Source organism: Strongyloides ratti (genome assembly GCF_001040885.1).
Source record: "Strongyloides ratti genome assembly S_ratti_ED321, chromosome : 2".
NCBI classification, from domain to species: domain Eukaryota; kingdom Metazoa; phylum Nematoda; class Chromadorea; order Rhabditida; family Strongyloididae; genus Strongyloides; species Strongyloides ratti.
The window spans coordinates 15,213,192-15,235,170 of record NC_037308.1 but is presented as its reverse complement, the minus strand read 5'-3'; the positions used below and the strand labels follow the sequence as shown (position 1 = coordinate 15,235,170).

Genomic DNA, 21,979 nt, shown 5'->3' with positions numbered 1-21,979 from the left:
GTTTTTATGCTTGTACTTACTTTGTAACACTTTAATTATTTTATATTGCATATTGTAAATATGATAAAAATTGAATAAAAGGATTTTTTAAAAAAAAAAAAGTTTTTTTAATTTATTTCTTTTAATTTTAATTCTTTGAAACATTTGCATAACATTAATTTGAAATTTTAAATATGTTTTAGTGATTTCTTTTAGTGTCACTGACATACTTAATTAATAAGCAATAAATAAATTAAGTACTCGAAAAGTTATTAAAAATTTTTTTCATTTTATTCAAATAAAAAAAAAATTCTTACATAAATAATCAAAGTTATCATATAAATAAATAAAATTAACAAAATTGGTGGTAGATTTTTCAATAAAATTTTAAATTCATTTACTTTTTTTTAATTTATTTAATATGTTAGTTTTAAAATTTATTATAAAATCATTATTGTATTTTTAAGAAAAATTTCTAATACAAACGTGAATATAAATTAAAGCTATTGTTAATTATTTAAAAATTTATCCCATTTCAAAAGCTATCGAATGACTATAGTGGCATATTCAATTTTTAAAAAAAGTTGCTTTTCTTTGTTCTTATTTTTAGAGGTAAAATCGGAAAGCTAGAAAATTTTCAGCCAATTTTTATATCTCTGAAAATATTTATGTAATAGCTATGAAAATTAATATTCAAGACCTACTTTTGAAAAGAAATCGAATGAAACTGGTCCCATCTTCATAGAATAAGTATTTGCTGAGATACTGGAAAGTCAGGAACAATGAATATTTTAGAAAAATTTTCGCCTTTGTTTATATCTCGCTTCAAAATCAAGATAAATGAAATCAGATTTTTGCAGATAACTTCAAATGAGTTTTCAAATGGGGTCTACCTTCAAAATTTTTTTATATCTTAAACCACTTTCGAGATATAAAAAAATGGTGACAATAGATTACGCGCGAAAAAATACCAAGCATAATATTTCAAGAACGGTTGAATATTTTAAAAACTTTTCAACGTAGGGTACACCTAAATTCACGAATAAAGCACAGCGCATCAAATTTCATGGACCTGTGACCTCATTAACTTGAGTTATCACTTAATTCTTAAAACTTTTGTTTAATCATATTTCTTATCATATCTTCATTTTTAGAAGTCCTATAAAGATGTGGATAGGCTTAATGAATTTCTCATAAAAAACTGATCTAGAATAAAGTATTTATTTTTTAAATTTACAATGTTATCATAAAAATCATGATTTACAAAAAAATATTCCCCAATTTCGCCCGCATCTTTGAATCCTTATAACTCCTGAAATTTCAATTTTCGAATATTGTTGATTATATTCAAAATTCATCCCATTTCGAGAGCTATCGAATGACTATAGTTGCATATTCAAATTCCAAAAAAAGTTGTTTTTTTTAGTTCACATTTTTAGAGGCAAAGTCGGAAATCTAGAAAATTTTCAGCCATTTTTCATATCTCTGAAAAAAAAAATGTTATAGCTCTGAAAATTAATATTCTAGACCTACTTTTAAATAGAAATCAAATGAAGCTAGTCCCATCTTCACAGGATAATTATTTGCTGAGATACTGGAAAGTCGGAAACAATGAATATTTTAGATAAATTTCCGCCCTTGGTCATATCTCGCTTCAAAATCAGGATAAATACAAGCAGATTTCTGCAATCGTCTTCAAATGAATTTTCAAATCGGGTCTACCTTCAAAATTTTTTTATATCTTAAAGCACTTTCGAGATATAAAAAAATGGTGACAATGGATTACGCGCGAAAAAGTACCAAGCATAGTATTTGAAGAACGGCTGAAAATTTAAAAAACTTTTTAACGTAGGGTACACCTTAAATCACGAAAGAAACCCAGCGCATCAAATTTCATGGACCTGTGACCTCATTTACTTGAGTTATCACAAAATTCTTAAAACTTTTTTTTAAACATATTTCTTATCATATCTTCATTTTTATAAGTCCTATGAAGATGTGAATTGGCTTAATGAATTTCTCGTAAAAAAGTGATCTAGAATAAAGTATTTATCTTAAAAATTTGCAACATTATCATGGAAGTCGAAATTTACAAAAAAATATTCCCCAATTTCGCCCTCATCTTTGAATCCTTATAACTCCTGAAGTTTTAATTTTTGAATATTGTTGATTATATTCAAAATTCATCCCATTTCAAGAGCTATCGAATGACTATAGTAGCATATTCAAATTCCAAAAAAAGTTGTTCATTTTTAGTCGCAATTTTAAAGGAAGAATCAGAAATCTAGAAAATTTTCAGCCATTTTTCATATCTCTGAAAAAAAAAATGTTATAGCTCTGAAAATTAATATTCTAGACCAACGTTTGAATATAAATCGAATGAAGCTAGTTCCATCCTCATAGGTTAAATATTTGCTGAGATACTGAAAAGTCGGGAACAATGAATATTTTAGAAAAATTTCCGCCTTTGTTCATATCTCGCTTCAAAAACAAGATAAATGCAATCAGATTTCTTCAATCGTCTTCAAATGCGTTTTCAAATCGGGTCTACCTTCAAAATTTTTTTATATCTTAAAGCACTTTCGAGATATAAAAAAATGGTGACAATGGATTACGCGCGAAAAAGTACCAAGCATAGTATTTGAAGAACGGCTGAAAATTTAAAAAACTTTTCAACGTAGGGTATACCTAAATTCACGAATGAAGCACAGCGCATCCAATTTCATAAACCTATGACTTCATTAACTTGAGTTATCACTTAATTCTTAAAACTTTTTTTTAATCATATTTCTTATCATATCTTCATTTTTAGAAGTCCTATAAAGATGTGGATAGGCTTAATGAATTTCTCATAAAAAACTGATCTAGAATAAAGTATTTATTTTTTAAATTTACAATGTTATCATAAAAATCATGATTTACAAAAAAATATTCCCCAATTTCGCCCGCATCTTTGAATCCCTATAACTCCTGAAGTTTCAATTTTTGAATATTGTTGATTATATTCAAAATTCATCCTGTTTCAAGGGCTATCGAATAACTATAGTTACAGATTGAAATTCCAAAAAAAGTTTTTTTTTTTTAATTATTTATTTTTCTTTATTTATTTGTTTTTTTAGTATAAAAATTTTTATTTAATCAACATTGTAATTTTAAAAAAAATTATACACATGTATAATCTTCAAATGTTCAAAAAAAAAAATTTCTACTAATTTAGTGGATCAAAAATTTAGTCAAGTTTTAGATTCTATATAAAAAATTATGAAGAAAATTTACTTTATAGTAGAAATATTTTATTATAAAGCAAAAAATATATTGTTATATTTTATTAAATCAAATTTTAACATTCATGATATTAATTTATCATAAAGAAACCTTAAAAATGCAAAAATATTTGGAGATATGGGGAATCGAACCCCAGCCCTCTCCCATGCTAAGGGAGCGCTCTACCCCTGAGCTATATCCCCAGTGACAAGGAGGTTTTCTTAATTACACACAAAATAACTCAAATATTAAAAATTTATATTTTAATTTACTTATTTTAGCAAGTGACTATGATAATTATATATATATGCTCTTAATAAGTCACATATTATAAAATTATAATTTTATATTTATTTTTCAATTTTAATGACTTTTTTTTATTGTGACCAACAAGAAAGTTCCTCAAGAATGCGCCACATTGGCTCAGTGGTAGTAGCGTCGGTCTTGTAAACCGAAGGTCGCTGGTTCAATCCCAGCATGTGGCAATTTAACTTTTTTTTCCATTTTATAACTATTTTTAATAATTGCAATATTTTTCTCCATGAAAATATAATATATTATTCGATAATTTTCATAAAATATCATTTTAATATTAAAAATTTATAAATTCAATCACAAAAATGTCACTAATATAATTTTTTATTCTTTAAATCAACCTACTTTTGTAAATAATAAAACATTTTCTAAAAACATTATTTTTTTTTCATAAAATATATTTATCTAAAAAATTATTTTTTTCTAGATTTTTATAGTTTTAGTTTGAAAGTAAAAATATTGTGTAATAAATATTAAGAAAATTTGAAGATATTAAATTAAAAAATAACATTTTTATAAGCCAAGATTTATTTGAATAAAAAAAGTAATAAATAATCCTGGAACTTTATATAACTTAATAACATTAAATAACAAAAAAAATACTGTTTTTGTTTTGTTTGTTTTCTTAATTTTTAATAGAAAGTTGATGATGAATCAAAAAAAATTTAGATTATAAAAGTTAAAAATTTTTTTGATGTAAATAAGATTGTATAAAAATTAATGTGCATTAATTATAATATCACATAATTTTTTTGGTATCTTTTTAACAATTTTTATTTTAAGGCAATATTTCAATCTAGTTTTATAATATTACATTTTCCATTATAATGAATATATATCTAAAATTGGTTTGTTATAATTGAAAGAAGTTTCACACTTTAATCTTTTTCTTGCCATATATAAAAGTAAGTGTAATTGTTTAGCTTTATCAACATACATAAAAATACTTTGAACGAGCATTGTTATTTCTGTAAATCTTGTTGCACCTTTAACTTCACCATATTCTAATTGAAGATATTTTAATAGAATTGATGAATAATATTCTTTTTCAAGTCTTATAATTTCAAGTGATTCTTCAGTAAATGATGTAAGATTTCCTGACAAAAAAAGTAATATTTTTAGTAAACAAAATTCTTCTTGTTTTAGCTCAAGTCTAAAAAATGGTTTGAGTGAATTAATATTAACGTCAATTTCTAACGGATGTGGTTTCTCAAATAATCTTATAGGACAATAACCGTCTGGATATGATATGTAATGTTGTTTTTTTTCAAAAGCATAATAACAATTAACCAAAACATTAACAGCAATTCCTGTACTCATATATAATTCAATTTGTTCTTCATTACTCAATTTACTAAAAAAAGGGATTGTTTTAATGAAATCTAAAATTAAACTCATATCATAAGCTTTCCATAATTTATGTTCAAATTTATAATTTTTTCTTTCTTCTTGATACTCTTCTCGAGTACATGTAAATATATGATGTTTAAATGTTTTTGTTTCTATTGGCCAGTTTGAGGGTTTTTTAAATTTATCAACTCCTGAAAGAACAGATTTTTTTTGTAGTAGAAAATTAAGATCAGCACAAAGTAAAACACCAGGATCATAAGAACTTTCACGTACAGCCTTGAATTTACTTTCTAGAACACATAATTGTTTTATCGTTTTTAACAAACTTTCATTTTTAAAAAGTGGTGAATTTTTATTAACATTAAATTGTTGAACTTTTAATTGTTCATTACGATCAAATATACTTAGTACTTTCATACTATTATTTCTTGAGCCAATTATTTTTTTTTCATTTTTAACAGCTTAAAATATAATTTAAAAGTTTAATATAAAAAAGAAATAAATCTTACATAGTGGTTCCATACCCATTTCTAAACATTTAACAAATCTACAATATTTACATCTTTTATTCTCATTAAGATTACATTTTCCTGTTAGTGATTTGCATTTATATACTTTTCCAGTAACAATAATTCTACGAAAAAATTGTTTACATCCATTACATGAAGAGATACCATAATGATAAAAAGATGTTGGACCATTACAAATAACACACTTAGTTGGAGCAATTTTATCTGACAAATCTTTTGTCGTTTTCAAATCATTAGTAACAACATTCGTAGAAAATGTTTTTACCATTTTAAAAAATTTTTATTTACATCAAAATTTTCTACAAAAAGAAAAGAATTTAATATTGAAAATATTAATATTTTTTAAGATGTATTAAAGAAATAAAATGCGCATATATATAAAGTACATAAAAAATAACTATTAATTTGTGAGAATATTTTTTTAAGTAATCATGCTTTATTATTTTAAATGAATTTTATTAGATATGTATATTTATTAATGAATTAATAACTAAAAAAACTTTTTAATATTAAATATTTAAAAGTAATATTATTAACAATTATGAATAAGAATAAACAAATTTGAAATTATAAAATGAATAACATACATATTTTAGGATAACTTTTTTTATTTTAAAAAGTTAAAATAAAAAATAAAAACTTGATTAATTTATATAAGATTAATGATAAAAAATATTGGATATGAATATTAATTATCTATATTGTATAGTAAAGATATTTTTGTAAAAGTATTTAAAAATAATTTTTATAATCAAATGACAGATGTAAATAATATTGTAATATAATTTTATAATATAAAACCTAAATGTAATAAAAGACAAAAGTTTTAATTACCTTTTTTTTATATTTATTTAGTAATAAAAATTTTCGCAATAATTACTAGAAAAAATTAATATTCAATTATAGAATAATATGACTATTACAAGACATATATGTCCTTCAAATAATTAAAGATACATTTTAAATATCTAATTATAAATAAATATTTGTGTATATTTTTAACAAACATTTTGTAATATATGTCTTATTAAAAATGTAATATTTCATTTTTTGAGGTTATTTAAATCAATTCTAATCAAAACAACGAACCATGACAAAATAGTTGATAATCATTTTTTCAATATTTAAAAACAAATATTTATTTTAAAACAATATGTTTATTTCATATTTTGATAAAATATATTAATAAAATAATTATTAGTCTTGTTATAAATTACCTTAAATATAATTAATTTTTTTAACTTTTTTAGATATAAATAATTATAACTAACATAAAATCAACTTTTTATATTTTTTAAATATAACAAAAATAATTTAAAAATAATATTTTAATAAAAAAAATGTATTAACTTTATACAAAAATATATATATATATATATATATCTTTAAAATTTTTACTTTTTATAATATGTTACATATAACTAAAGAAAACTATATGTATTCATTTTGTAACTGTCAATAATTTAATATTTTTATGTCAAAATTTTAAATTATACTTTGATAAATTACAATACTATTTAAAAATTATTTAACTTTTTTTTAACTAAATAATTAAAAAAATACTAATTTTTTTACTAGAAAAATATAAAAAAATATTGCAGTTTATTAACAATTTTAGTAATTTAAACAAATATGATCTATCACTTTTGTTGATTAATCTAGTTATACAAGTTTCTTTTCTAATATACATATAAATTTGTGTCTGTCTTGTAATAGTGATTACTATAAATAATTTTAATTCTTATCAAATTCTTTGTAGTAGTTAATATTTAAACTACTATTTTAATTTTAGTATTATAACTTTTTTTTTTAATTTTGTTATCAATATTTTATAAATAAATTAAATTACTATTGACTTTATAATTTAGTATATTTTAAAAAACTGTTTAAGATTTTTAATATTATTTTGTAAATATTAACTATTATAAATAAATTTTTTTTTAAAAATACTTTCATTAGACTTGTGTATGATAAAAATTTTTTTTTTATTCATAATATCTATTTATAAATTTTTTCAAGATTTACATTTTTAATTTTAATAAATGTCATGTAATTTTCTAAAAAAAATGAAAGTATTTGTAAACATTTAAAAATTTTATAAATACTGTTTATCTTATAACACTATTTGAAAGTTAATTTAAATAGAAAATTTTTCCGTTTAAAAAAATTTATGTTTATTTTACAAAAATTTAAATGTCTTTTTTTCTAATATATATGTTATATATTATCAATGTACTTTACGAAATTTTAATTTCGAGTAATAACTCAAAATACATGAAAATTGTCACATTTTTACTTTTAACATTTAACATGAAAAAATATTTTAAATCAATGGAATTATTAAAATATAAAATAACTTATTACTTGGTAAATAATATTCGTTTTTAAGTTTTAAATGAAAATATTAGTATAAAAATTTTTTTAATATATATAATAATAAATTATATAAATATATATGAAAAAATCGGTTTTTTTTTTATAAGGATTAAAGTTCTTTATATTATTTTAAAGGAAATACGTATTTTTACATAATTATTTTATACAAACTATGATACAAAAAAGATTAGAAATAATTTTTAAAATACAGTATTATTAATTTACTCAAAAATAAATTAAAATATAAAAAAAAATTTATTAATATTATAATTACGTAAATTTAAATTTTTTATAATTTTTGTAACATAAGTATTGATAAAAATAATTTATATTATTAAATTTCATTAATTAAAAAAAAAACAATGTTTATTGAATTGATACTTTTATATTTATTACATAAATTTAATTAAAATTTTATAACTTTGATTTCAATATTATTGTTATTTGTTATGAAAAACTTTTATTATTAATGTCCTAAAAAGATTTTAATTTTAAATGTAACCATTTTATTTGTATCTTCATCAAAATAAATTTCATTATTACCTGTTTAATTAACCAATTATTTATTAATTTTTTTTTTTTTAATTCATATATAAAATTTTTAAAACATTATTATTTAATATCTAACAAAAGATGAATGAATATCAAGAAAGGATACGCAGTGAAACAATTGGTGTAGAAAGATATAGTTTTCCATATATGATTAAAAGATTTTCATACTTATATAAACCATATTTATTTACTGATGAAAGAGATAAATTTTACAATGAATTTTTTAAAAATTCTAATAATTATATAACTAATGAAATCTTAGAATATGAAGAAGTACATTTATTACGTAAAAATATACAAAGTTATGTTGTTAAATATGCATTATATCCAAATGAACTATTTAATTTATCATTAGAAATGATAAAAACAATCTTTCCTTATGAATTTTATAAAAATGTTAATGAAAAACAATTTTGTATGTTTATATTAGAATGGTTAAATTATCAGATAAATGTTTTAGAAAAACCAATAAAAGAAAATGTTATGGAAATTATAAGTTTTATTAATTTAAGTAGATTTGACAGTCTATTTATAAAAAATATTATTTTTAAAAACAATTACATTAATCAATGTGAATATGCTTTAATTGAGTTGTTTTTTAAATTATCAGAAAAAGTAGATTTAATCAATAGTGATGATGATATAAATATTGATGATATATCTATATCGTCTAATATTTTTACAGTAATAGATCTTTTTAAAATTTGTGGTATAGATGACAATTATGATTATTTTGAACCATATGATGATTCAACAGAATGTTTATTTTTTAAGAAACCACTTAAACCAGGAGATCGTTTATATATTTTTGGTGGTTTAGATAATGATAACAAATATTTTAATTATTGTATTAGATGGAATATTCCTTATAATGTTATAACATTATCTAAAGAAATTTCATTAAATTTATATGGTGGTAATTGTATTGTAGAAGAAATAAAAGGTAGAAATGTTTATTTATTTGGTGGATATGAAAAGAATGAAAGTGATATAAATGTGTTGTCAAATAAAATTATAAAATATGATTTGGTTGATGAAACTCTCGAAAATATAGAAACTAATTTAATGTGTAAACGTGTTAATGTTGGTTTATGTAAAGAAAATGATAATTATTTTATATATGGAGGATATAATGAACATGAAGATGTATGTTGTGAAATTGAAGAAATATCATTCCCCAATGATTCAACTAAAATTGAAATTAAAATAATAGGAAAAGCTTCTTTTAGAAAATTTGACAAAGTTGGAAATGGAATAAAATGTGAAGATTTTATTTATACTATTGGAAAAAGATTTAATGAAAATTATCTTGTACAAATTAATTTTAATGTAGATGATAGTAAATGGAAAATATTTAAACTTCCAAATTTATTTTTTGATTCTAAATTAATTCCACACAAAAATTTAATTATTTGTACAGGGGGAACAAATATATATGGAGAGATACAAAAAACTGCTTTTATGGTAAATGTTGATAATGGAAATATTATAACTCTTCCTGAAATGAATTGTAAACGAAGAGAACATGGAATATTTATATTTAATGATTATTTATATGTTTTTGGTGGGTCAACTGAAGAGAATATGTCTTGGGAAAGAATATTTATAAAATCTCCTGATCAATGGAAGATATGTTACTTTGAAGGTCTTAAAAACATAAGAAATTTTTGTTTTACAACTTTAATTAAAAGTTAAAACAATTAAATTATTTCATGGGTCTCTTTAAATTTTAACTTCTTTTTTAAACTATTTTTTAATAATAAATAAATAAATATTTAAAATTTTCTATTTTATAATTTATATTTTTATATTTTAAGTGTCTTTCAATTATGTTTTAAAATGATATTTAAGTTATTTTTATATTATTTTTTATTATTGAAATTTATTTTTGTTTTTTAAATACACGATATAATATATTTAGCACAAAAAGTACATTATTAAGAAATATTATATTTTTTTAAAAAGTTTATTATAATAATTCATGAAGAAAAAGTATAAAATTTAACTGATTAGTATTCTGTTAAATGAAATAATAATGTTATAAATTATTAACGCTATAAAATATTTTATGACTTCTTTTTATCAATTAATTATATTTTCTTTCTTTTAAATTATGTATTATTTGTTTTGATAATACTTTAATATAATTAAATTAATTATTTATCACTACTATCACCAAACATTAGCATAAACTTTAAAATAACTTTTTTGATCGTAATCCATTGGAATAAGTGTATTGTTGGCATTAATAATTTTTAGACTTTGGCTTCCGTTATTTTTCTGACTATTATCACTGGTTTTTAATGCCGGATCATTGGTCTGTAAATTTAAAACTTTATTCCTTCCTAAACGATATTGTAGATTAAGTCTTTCTTTATATTGATATAATATAAAAATAAAAAAACATATATAACAATAAGCAAGAGATCCATAGTTAATTAAAGTTATAATTTCATCTTCAGTTGGTGTTAATGTATATATATTAAAAATTATATTAAATGCATAATTATCTAGTACAAATAAAATAGATACAGGGAGACTAATCTTAGTAAGTCTAATATTTTCAGCAACCTACAAAAAAAAAAAAATTCTTTTAATAATAAAATTAATTTACAAACCTGAAATTTTTCAGATAACGTTAACATTTTTTTATGATGTAATTGATGAAGTTTTCTGTTTAAAACTAAAAGAATTATAAAAACAATTAATATTGTACAATCAAATGCTATACAAAAATTGACATAATTTTTTCTAAAAAATGGCCATGCATTACCAATATTATCAATATTAAAACCATAAGCAAATGGTGTGACAATAATTATTAATATAAAAATATAACTATTATAATCTTCATAATTTTTCTTTTTAATAGTAGCAACTGTTCTTTCAATACCCATTATCCATATACAAATTCTAACAGTACCACAACTTCCTTTTAAAAGTAATCTTGTTACACTATAAATTCCAACTAATTCAAATTCAGTACCAAGAACAGGTACATAATTTATTTTAAAAATAACTATAAAAATGATTATAGAAGATAAACCATGAATAATAAATGCAACAACTAATGATGAAAATATACTTCTATAATAAATGTGCCATTCTTTTCGGTAATAAATAAATTTTATAATTATAGGTATACATATTAATAATCCAATATTTCCAATTGTTTCCAAAATTACAAAAATAAGAATAACAATTTCCATAATAATATAATTAATAAAATACAATAAAACAAAAATATTTTAATTTTTTAGACTTATATTAATATATATATATATATATATATTAATATGTATATATATTCTACAATTTTTTTAAATATACTTATATAAAAAAAAACGTACTTTTGAGAAAGACGTAGATTACCATATGAAGTATTCTAAAAAAAATTATTTTATATAATTTTTTAATGCTTTTAAAAAAAAAATTAAATTTAGACTAATTGTTATGAAGTAAAATATTTTTTTCATCGAAACTAAAAGTAATTATCTATATTAAACTACATAATAAAGGTTTAATTAACGCAATTTTATAAGAATACAATATCTTTTTTAATTTTATTAAAATATTTGTAGAAAATTTTAACAATTTAATTAAATATATAATTTAGTCAATGAATCAAAATATTTAAATTGATTATCAAAAAATAAATAATTTTCTCAAAATACAAAACTTTTCTAACATTTTTCTTCTTTTATATTACAATAAAAAAAATTATTCATAACATTAATTTATAGAGGCGGAAAGTTTACTCTCAGATTTTTTTAAAAAATAAATAAAATTAAAATATAAAAGATAAAAAATTTAAAGTAAATACGATATACTATAATTTTATAGTAGTAATTTTTATAGTAGTAAATTTTATACATGACCACATTAAATTTTATTTATATTCAAATTAGTATCTATTAAATGTTAATTTGTGATATCTCAACATAATTACATTAATAAATTTGCTATTTAAAAAAAAAATAATTTTGATAAACATTTGATTAAAAATCAAAATAATTTTTTTAAAGTACAAATATTTATTATAAAAAATTTTATTTAGATTAGAAATTAATTATGAAATATATTTTAAAAATGTAATAGTAGCTGTATTTTTGAGAAAAATGATAATATTATTATCAACAAAAAATGTTTAATGAGACTTAAATTTTTATTCATAAAAAACAAAAAAAAAACTATTTTAATTTCTATTATATGTGTGATTTTTTTGAAAGTTTTCTAGTAAATCCATTTATTTTTTTCAACAACTTGGTTAGTAACTATAATTTAGATACTGTATAAAGTTATTAATAAAATTGTAAATTTTTTAATTTCGTTTGAGTAGTTATATTAATATTAATTCAAAAACATTTTATATAATAATAAAAAAGTTTATTGTTAATAAAATGAATAAGTGGAAATGTTAGTGCTATTACAACCAGACGAAAATGAAAAAAATATAAATTATTATTTGAATACTTTTGTAGTAAATAGCGGATTAATAAAATGATAAAAACAAAGTTAGATGATAATAAAACTTTTTTATGTTTATTAAAGTTTAATTTTTTTAGGGAATATTTATTTATTATAAAGAATTATAATAATCAGATATAAAAACTATTATTTAAAAAATTTTATCATAAATTTATGTTTCTAATAATAATTTTAACAATTAAAAATTTATACTATTGGTATAAAAAACTTTAAAATAAAAAAAACTATTGTTCAATAAAAAAGTTAATAAAAAAAATGAAATATAATAAAATGATTTTAATATTACTTCTTACTATTGTATTTTTATGAAAAACAAATGTAATAAATAATATTATTTTTTGTTAAGTAAAAAAAATTTAAATATATTTATTAAAACTTTTAATAAGTAGTTTTTTAATTTGATTTGTAAATAAAATTTTTTGTAACTAACAATACAAAAATTTGAGTTGATTTTTTTAATAATAATAAGGAAAAAATTAAATAAAATGTTTTGTAACATATATTTATCATAAAAATAGTAATATTTTTATTCTTAAACCATATGATTTAAAATTTTTAGTTTTACTAAAAAAAAAGTTTTTTAAAAGAAAGAAAACTTGTTAATTAAATTATCACATAAATTTTTATGACAAAAATTTTTATAAAATTTAAAAGTTAAAAATAAAACACTCATTTATAAAAAATAACAAAATAGAACAATTAAATATTCATTGGTAAATGTTACATATATGGCAGAAAATTTTTAAAATATCTTTTTTTCTTTTCTTTATTGCAAATTAATATTTTAAAAATAATTTAATGATGATTTTTTTTTAAATATTGAATGATTTAAAAATATAAAAAATTTTTTTTCTATAAAAAATATAATACTAACTGTTTTAAAATGTAATAAAACTTATAAATAAAATGTTAATTAATATATTTTTATATTTTTTAATTGCAATTTTTTCTTTAATTACGTAATAGAATAAAAATAATCGCATAAAAAACAATATTTTTTAAATATAATTATTATTTTTTTTTTCTCAAAAACGTATTATTTATTTTATTGTTTAATTTACCAAATCAACGTAGTTTCTTTTTAATTATAAAATATAGTTTTATTTATTAAAAATATACATTTTTATTTACATAATTATCAATAATTTATTTTTTTTAAAATATATTTTTCATAATAATTACAAATTATTTTTACACCTGTTCTAGAAATTCAATTAAATAATAACACTAAAATTTGTTAAACAAACCAATTAATATATTTTAGAAGTATATAATTTAGTAACTATATCTTTTATACAATTTAATTTTTATAAATATCATAAATTATATATTTTACAAAAGATTTATTTTTTATATTTACAAAAATTTAACTTTAAAAATAATGAATATTATGTTTTTGTTATATTTTTTACAGTTATTAAAGTTTTTTTTAATGATTGTTTCCTTAAAAAACATAACTTTTTTAATTGTGAACTAGAAATAAATATAAATATAAAAATAATTTAAAAATACCTAGTAATACATGAGAGATAAAAAAGTCCAAAGGTAGCTGCATCAACAACATATGGAATAATTTGTTGGCCAATAATAGCTATTAATTCTATATCAACAAAAAATGCTATTGCTCGTGATATATAAATAGTACCAAAAATAAAAAATATAATAAAACTTATTACTGAAAAGTATTGTAAATTTACATCAGCTTTATTATTTATTGATGAATCAATTTTTTTCATTTTTAATTGACCAACAGCAATTGAATTTAATATTAAAGATGTTATTAATAAAGGAAGATATAATCCTAATGTATAACCAGCTATAAAATAAGATGAATCTGAATTAATATAAAGTGGTAACAATCTATCATTTCCTAAATCAAAAACATATTTACTTTCATAAGTTGCTGAAACTGAACCAATAATTAATCCAATACAAATAGAAATTACAATATATAAATAAATTTTTTTATTAGAAACCCATAATTCATATTTAGTTGGTTTACAAATAGCTATTGCTCTTGTATAAGAAGTTATAAACATAAGTTCAAACATTATAGTATAACATGTGGTAGTTAAAAAATGAAATACATTTAATAGATAATTATTATTTATATAAAAAGAATAAAATTTTGATATAGTTGTTAATCGTGATAATAACATAGCAGATATTATGTCAATTATATCAACACATCCTTTAGCAAATATAAGAATAAAAAAAGAATTTTTAAAATTTGAATCTTTTTTTACTATTATTTTATTACCAAGTCGTATTAAAAATATACTGTACAATATAAGTGAAGGAATTGTATAACACCATTGAATAATCTCAATAACATTCAACATTTTATTAAATACAAAAATATATTATATGTATTTACCATAAGTTTATTCTTAAATAATAAAAAATGATATTAGTAGATTTTATTGTTGTAAAAAATTTTTTTAAAATGCTAAAGTAATTATATATTTATAAATGTTCAGGTTTGTTTTTGAAAAAAAAAATAATTTTATTTTTTTTTCTGTAAATTATTAATTTAATTACCAATAAACAGTTAATGACAATGTTTTATATTTAAATCTTTTATATATAAATAGTTAGAAATATTTAAAAATATTTTGTAAATTAAATTACATTGAGTAAAAAACAAAATAATTAAGTTATTAGTATCATAATTACTTTGCCTTTTAATTAATAGTTTTTTTATTCTTTTTTATATACTTTAAAAATCAATTTTAAAGTTTATTTTTTTTAAGATAATCAATTATTATATTATTTCTTAAATAACATTATTTTACTAAAATATATATTATTATATTTTAAGATAAAAAAGACAAAATTTTCTTTGACCATTTTTCTTTATTATAATTACTATTATTATTTTAATGATATTAAAGCTATAATTATTAATATTAATATAAATATTCTAAAAAAAAATATGTACAAAATTTAACATCTAATTTAGTAATATTAATTATATAAACCAAAAACATTTATATAATATTTGTACTTTTAAAACAAAAAACTTTTTAAACAGCTTTCTTTTATTCAATATCAAAATCTTTTTTTATATGTTAGAAAAATATAAAAATCAAATAAAAGTTTGTATTATTTTAAGATTTAAATATATATTACTTTCATTGTTATATATTTTATCATGTTATAAAAGTAAATTTAATATATTATTTTTATTTGATATGTAAATTTGTAAAATAAATGAAGATATTTTTTTTACATTGTTAAAGTTAAAAAATTAATATTATTTGTATTTGTATGACCATAAGATATTAATAATACGAGAGTATATAATAGTAACTTTTAAATTATTATAATATTCATTTTACTATACATTCTTTTATAAGAATGAGGAAAAATATTTTAATTATTTTTCTACTGATAACTTTTTTTACAATATTTATATCGGTAATATTATTTTACAATAAATTTTTATTCTAATAATTTTAGACGGCTGAGAATAATTCAAAAATTCCAGCTGAAGATAGAGGAAACTTTGAAATTACAAAATATATTCAAAGTTTCTTAGGCAAAATTTATTCATTCGTATTTGGAGGACAAAAAAAAAACGATGAAAATAAAACCAATAATGTAAATAATAGATCGTTAGAAAATAACAATTTGTTTGAAGGTGACATAATGCTTACCGAAGAACAAGCTGATGATATTGTTGATAAGGTTGTTGAAAAAGGAGCTGAAGATGGAATTGATATTTCTAAAGTATTAGAAAATGAAACTGATGTTAGACTAAAAAGAAAATTAGTTGCTAGTAGAAGTAATTGGCAATTTCCAATTCAATTTTGGGTAAGAAATAATAATGGAAAAGTAATCCGTAATGCAATAAAAAAAATTGAACAAAAAACATGTATTACATTTGAAGAAATTTTTTGGCAACCATTTGGTAAACCAGGATTACAATTTATTAATGGACCCGCATGTTATAGTTTTGTGGGAAAAATTTATAATGACAAATTTCAAGATGTAAGTATTCCAGCAGGATGTGATACACTTGGAAAAGTTCAACACGAAATTATGCATGCTTTAGGATCAGAACATGAACAATGTAGAACTGATAGAGATAAATATTTAACAATTATACCAGAAAATGTAAAACGTGGAATGATGGTTAATTATGATAAAATTCAAGCTAATGATAGCAAAACATTTGGTATAAAATATGAATATGGATCAAATATGCATTATCGTGCACGTGCTTTTGGTATAAATGATATGATAACTATGTTACCTAAAGATGGTCTTTATAATAAAACAATAGGTCATTTAGGTGGGCTTACTTTTCTTGATACAAAATTATTAAATCTTCAATATTGTTCACATATTTGTAAAGATAATATGAAATGTTATAATGGTGGATATCAAAATCCTAAAAGATGTGGTTATTGTAAATGTGTTAGAGGTTATGGAGGAAGAAAATGTACTAAGATTCAAGAAAATATAAATAAATGTGGACAACAATTATATTTTGTAAATTCAACTCAACAAAATATAAATGTTATAGGTGAAAGCAAATGTCTTTATCATTTAAAAGCTAATTATGGTAAAAAAATTAAAATAGATGTTACATACTTGTTTGGATTTTTATTAAACGAGAGATATACTTGTGATAAAAAAGATGCTGTTGAAATAAAATACTATAAAGATAAAACATTAACTGGAGCTTTAATTTGTCAAACTATGGGCAATGTTTCTATTGTAACTGAAAATAATCATGCTATTATTCATGTTAGAAGTGCAGAAGATTTTAACAAGATAAATATGACTTTTTCACTTTATTAATTTTATTTTAAATGAAAAAGTATCTAAATTTGGTCAGTAATATTTTATTAATTAAATAATTATTATATAATATTACAAATTTTATTATACTTTATATAATAAAATATTTTTAATAATAACATATTTAACTATATATTTTTTTTTATAAATTAACTTTTTTACTATGCAAAAAAAATAATTTTAATTACAACATGATACATAAGTAAAGTAAAAATTACAATAAAAAATATATTTTTTTTTAATAATAAATTGTACTAAAGTTTTATCATAACATGCTTTAAAAGTACATGAAAGTATTTAGGTAAAAAAAAATATTATTTATTCTAACAAGTTATATAATTTAAAAAAAAATTTACATTAAAATAATATTAATTAGCACATTTAGAATAGTCAACTTTTCTTTTAAATTAAAAAGTGGATTACAAAAAGCTTATATATATTTTTGAAATAATAATAATTTGTTAATATATATAAAATAATAAAATAAATTTTAAATTATAATAGATTATCAATTTAAAATAAACATGGAATTTTTTAATGATATTATTATTTGCTGTTTATAAATTTTAGACTTTTTTTATATTATAAAAGATTTAAAAGATTATCATTATTAAAGTTTTTTTTTAATTAAAAATATGGGAAATGTTTTTGTTTAACATTTATTTTTGATATTATGAAATATTATAAAATTTTATTATTATTATTAATTAATTTTATAAATATTTTATCTTTAAATTTAACTGATATTAGTTATATTAACGATAATATTAAACTTTTCCCTCCTTGCTATATTTGTAGTATCATAAATCGATACCTATCAAATTACACATATGATGTTTTAGGAAGTTTTACAAATTCTTCAACTACAAATGCAATGACTTCTACAGTTATTATACCTGTTACTTCAATACCATACATATCTAGTAATTTTTTAACTTCTACAGATATTATTTCAAGTACATTAAAAGATGAAAATGTTTCTACAACATCATTTCTTTCAACAACCTTACCATCAACAGATATAATAAAATTAACTACATTATCCATATTTCCAGTGACAAAAAGTAAAATTGCAAATCCTTTTTTAATTAAATTAAACAGAACAACATCACAAGTACCCCTCACATCATCTCCTTTAACATCAACTTCTAACTCAACATTATCATTAACTACAACAGAAAAAACAATTGAAAATATTATAGAAATTCCTATTTTTTCACTCAAACAAATATCTAATTTAATTTCAAATATTGAAACAAATATTACAAATATTATTCATAATACTAATTTAACAAATATTCAAGATATTAATTCATTTTTAGCAACTTTTAATTCTCAAATACAAAGTGTTTTTATTAATAGTTTATTCATTCTTAGAAATGATATAATTTTAAACAATACCATTTTTCAATGATCTGAATAGTAAAATTATAAAATTTGTTTTATAATAAAAATGAATATTTATCAAATTAAAAATTATTAAAAACTTTTTTTTTTAAAAAAATTTATATTAATGTATTAAAATATAATCATATAAAAATAAAAGTTTATTTATGATATATTAAAAATAATAAATAATATTTGTTGAAATAACTCCATTGTTATGATAAAAATTAATATTTTAAATATATTTTTTCTTGATAAAATTTGTCGTTTATTCAATATATACTAAAATATAGTTTAAAATTTAATTGTTAATATTATATTAACAAAAAAGCATACCCAAGATAGATATAATTGTAATAAAAAAATTATACAAGTTATGATGAATGCTAATACTTTAAAAACATACATATTCATATATTTTTAAAATAAAATATTATTCTTACATGATTAAGCTTTTAAATAACTTTTATTATGAAAAGATTTTTTTTAAGTATATACTGATCATGAATTAAAGTACAACTTCTAAAATATTTATTGTTAATAAATATTTTTCATATTAATTATTTATATTCTTGTATCAATAGTAATAAATTTTAAAAATATTAAACAAAAATGTCTTTAAAAAAAATTTTTTTTTTAATAATATTCATATAGTAAGAAAGACATAGTTAATTGAAAATAAAAAAAAAAGATAAATTTTAAAATAATAAAAAAAAAAGTATTATTAATTTTATTTTATTTACATAATTTGTAATTATTTTCTAATTTAAATTATTATCTTTATAATCTTTTTTAACCATAAAGTATTTTCTATATGATTTGTTTAAATTTTATTAAGAATTAAAATGATAAAGTTTAGAAATATGAATCAAATATTTTCATATTTTATTTATTATATTTATGTTACATACTTAAAATAATATATAGTAATTTTAACGTTTTTAATAAAAACTAAAAAAAAACAACTATGAATAAAATTTATTATTCTTTAATAAACTATTCAAACATAAATAAATATGTAATGTTAATTAAAAAAGATTATTTCATTTTTATAGTTAAATTTACTTCCTTATATAAATCATAAAAAACATTTTTTAATTTTTTTTAAAATTAACAAAAATTTTTTTATTATCCTTCCAATTTTTCACATTCATTTTTATCTACAACCACAATTTTTTTAATAGTTGTAAAACCATTTATTTTGTTACATGTTTTTTTTGTTTGTAAATGATGAACCATATTTGGATTGACAAAATCAAGAATAGCAAGACGAAATGGTTTCATAAAACAAACCAAAAATATTGGATTTGATCCACCAATAAATGATAATAATATTTCAGAGATATTCCATAATGAACGTGAAACATGAGCTATTTTAAAAAAAAACAAAAAATGAAGTAGAAATGTTAATAATGAGGCAACTATTGGTGGTATAGAACATATTATTAATGAAATAGTTACATTTTTTGTCATTTTATCTGTACTTGATAATGTAATACTTTGACCACATCTATTTCTTACTTTTCTTATAATTTCAAAAATAAAAAAGAATGTTACAAATGGGGAAATTATTTGTGGCCATACAAAAACAAAAAAAATAAATTTATATGAAAATGTATAAGTTTGAGAAAAAATATCACCATCAATTAAATTTTTTGAGACTAAACTTGAGTCATACAATTCAATACCATTTGGTAACAATAAAACAATATATATTACTGTACAAAATATCATTGAAATATATTTTCTATGAGCAATCATCATATATCTCCAGAATGATAAAATAAATGGTGTTAAAAAAATCATATTCATACCAATATATCTTAAATGTTCAACAATATTAGTTAAATGTATTGATATAGCCTTATCTGTAAAATATGAAAACCACCAAAAGTAAGTAAATAATGCATATAAATTTCTTGATATAAATGTAGTTATTGTATTAAAAAGAATTATATTAAATACTTCAGGTAATGATCTTAATCTTTTTGAAAATATTGTAAATGAAAATATAATAATATTTATAGGTAAAAATAGAATATGAAAGAATGTTATTATTAAAGCAGAATTAATATATTCACTTCTTGCTTTTACTTCTATATCATAAATCATTTTGAAATTATACTTAAATTTAATAAAATAATATCTTATTAAAATATTTCTAACTTTATATAATCATAAGTTAAGTAATTATTAAAACATATGTTGTTTTTAAAAATTTAATTTTTTTTATTAATATTTTACTATATTATAATGTAAATTATTATCAGTAATATTTCTTTCATATTCTTAGTTATTTATTCTTTACATTTGTTGTTTGATGCACTAAATTTTTAAATATTTGTATTTTCATTAAAAATAATTTTAATTTTTAAATAAATCATTTTTTTAAATTTTATATTAAGAATATATTAGAAAAAAATATGAAATATGAAATTTATAGAAGTTTATTAGTTATAAATTTTAGTAATATCAAAATGAGTAGGAGTTTTAACCATAATATTTGTACTTTTTTTAATAATAACTAATCGTAAAACATTTCTTTTAACATAAAAAACGTAAAATTTTAACAATTTATTATATTTAATATTCATTGATATTAATATATTAAAAATATTCGTATCTATATAATTGTGAATCAAATATTACTGTAAATATTAAAAATATTACGAAAATGATATATAATATTAAAAAATAAAAATAAATCTATGATCTATAAGAAATTTTATAATTAAGATAGTTTGAAAGAAAATTACTAAAACTATTTTTTAGATAATAGAAGTTTTTTACAATTTAAATTTTATTACAATTATTTAATATAATCTTAACATTATGTAATCAGTTGTCACTTTTAATAGGTTGATTAATAAAACTTACTAGAAGTATGATATTTTTTTATTTAATCAAAAAATTTTAAAAATTTAACTTAC

The 21,979-nt window shown here is 18.5% G+C and overlaps 7 protein-coding genes across 7 annotated transcripts; 3 read left to right on the top strand and 4 right to left on the bottom strand.

Moving 5' to 3' along the window:
- Positions 1-4,360: 4,360 nt before the first annotated feature.
- Positions 4,361-5,706, bottom strand: SRAE_2000483100 (Transcription factor HNF-4 homolog; the record flags this gene model as incomplete). The annotated part of the gene is made up of 4 exons (XM_024643760.1): positions 4,361-4,397; positions 4,496-5,198; positions 5,313-5,369; positions 5,418-5,706. 4 exons carry the CDS (start codon positions 5,704-5,706, stop codon positions 4,361-4,363), a joined length of 1,086 nt encoding a protein of 361 aa, XP_024509396.1.
- Positions 5,707-8,447: 2,741 nt separating this feature from the next.
- SRAE_2000483000 (Galactose oxidase/kelch, beta-propeller domain and Kelch-type beta propeller domain-containing protein) lies at positions 8,448-10,061 on the top strand (the record flags this gene model as incomplete). The annotated part of the gene is made up of 2 exons (XM_024643759.1): positions 8,448-8,667; positions 8,827-10,061. The coding sequence occupies 2 exons, from the start codon at positions 8,448-8,450 to the stop codon at positions 10,059-10,061; spliced, it is 1,455 nt and encodes a 484-aa protein (XP_024509395.1).
- Positions 10,062-10,538: 477 nt separating this feature from the next.
- SRAE_2000482900 (7TM GPCR, serpentine receptor class e (Sre) family-containing protein) lies at positions 10,539-11,575 on the bottom strand (the record flags this gene model as incomplete). Its single annotated transcript, XM_024643758.1, has 2 exons — positions 10,539-10,937; positions 10,985-11,575. 2 exons carry the CDS (start codon positions 11,573-11,575, stop codon positions 10,539-10,541), a joined length of 990 nt encoding a protein of 329 aa, XP_024509394.1.
- A 2,667-nt stretch (positions 11,576-14,242) lies between these two features.
- On the bottom strand, positions 14,243-14,905 carry SRAE_2000482800 (Hypothetical protein; the record flags this gene model as incomplete). Its single annotated transcript, XM_024643757.1, has 2 exons — positions 14,243-14,327; positions 14,367-14,905. The coding sequence occupies 2 exons, from the start codon at positions 14,903-14,905 to the stop codon at positions 14,243-14,245; spliced, it is 624 nt and encodes a 207-aa protein (XP_024509393.1).
- Positions 14,906-16,214: 1,309 nt separating this feature from the next.
- Positions 16,215-17,663, top strand: SRAE_2000482710 (Astacin-like metalloendopeptidase; the record flags this gene model as incomplete). The annotated part of the gene is made up of 2 exons (XM_024643756.1): positions 16,215-16,274; positions 16,317-17,663. The coding sequence occupies 2 exons, from the start codon at positions 16,215-16,217 to the stop codon at positions 17,661-17,663; spliced, it is 1,407 nt and encodes a 468-aa protein (XP_024509392.1).
- Positions 17,664-18,537: 874 nt separating this feature from the next.
- On the top strand, positions 18,538-19,077 carry SRAE_2000482600 (Hypothetical protein; the record flags this gene model as incomplete). The annotated part of the gene is made up of 1 exon (XM_024643755.1): positions 18,538-19,077. The coding sequence occupies one exon, from the start codon at positions 18,538-18,540 to the stop codon at positions 19,075-19,077; it is 540 nt and encodes a 179-aa protein (XP_024509391.1).
- Positions 19,078-20,177: 1,100 nt separating this feature from the next.
- SRAE_2000482500 (GPCR, rhodopsin-like, 7TM domain-containing protein) lies at positions 20,178-20,813 on the bottom strand (the record flags this gene model as incomplete). The annotated part of the gene is made up of 1 exon (XM_024643754.1): positions 20,178-20,813. The coding sequence occupies one exon, from the start codon at positions 20,811-20,813 to the stop codon at positions 20,178-20,180; it is 636 nt and encodes a 211-aa protein (XP_024509390.1).
- Between the last annotated feature and the right edge of the window lie 1,166 nt (positions 20,814-21,979).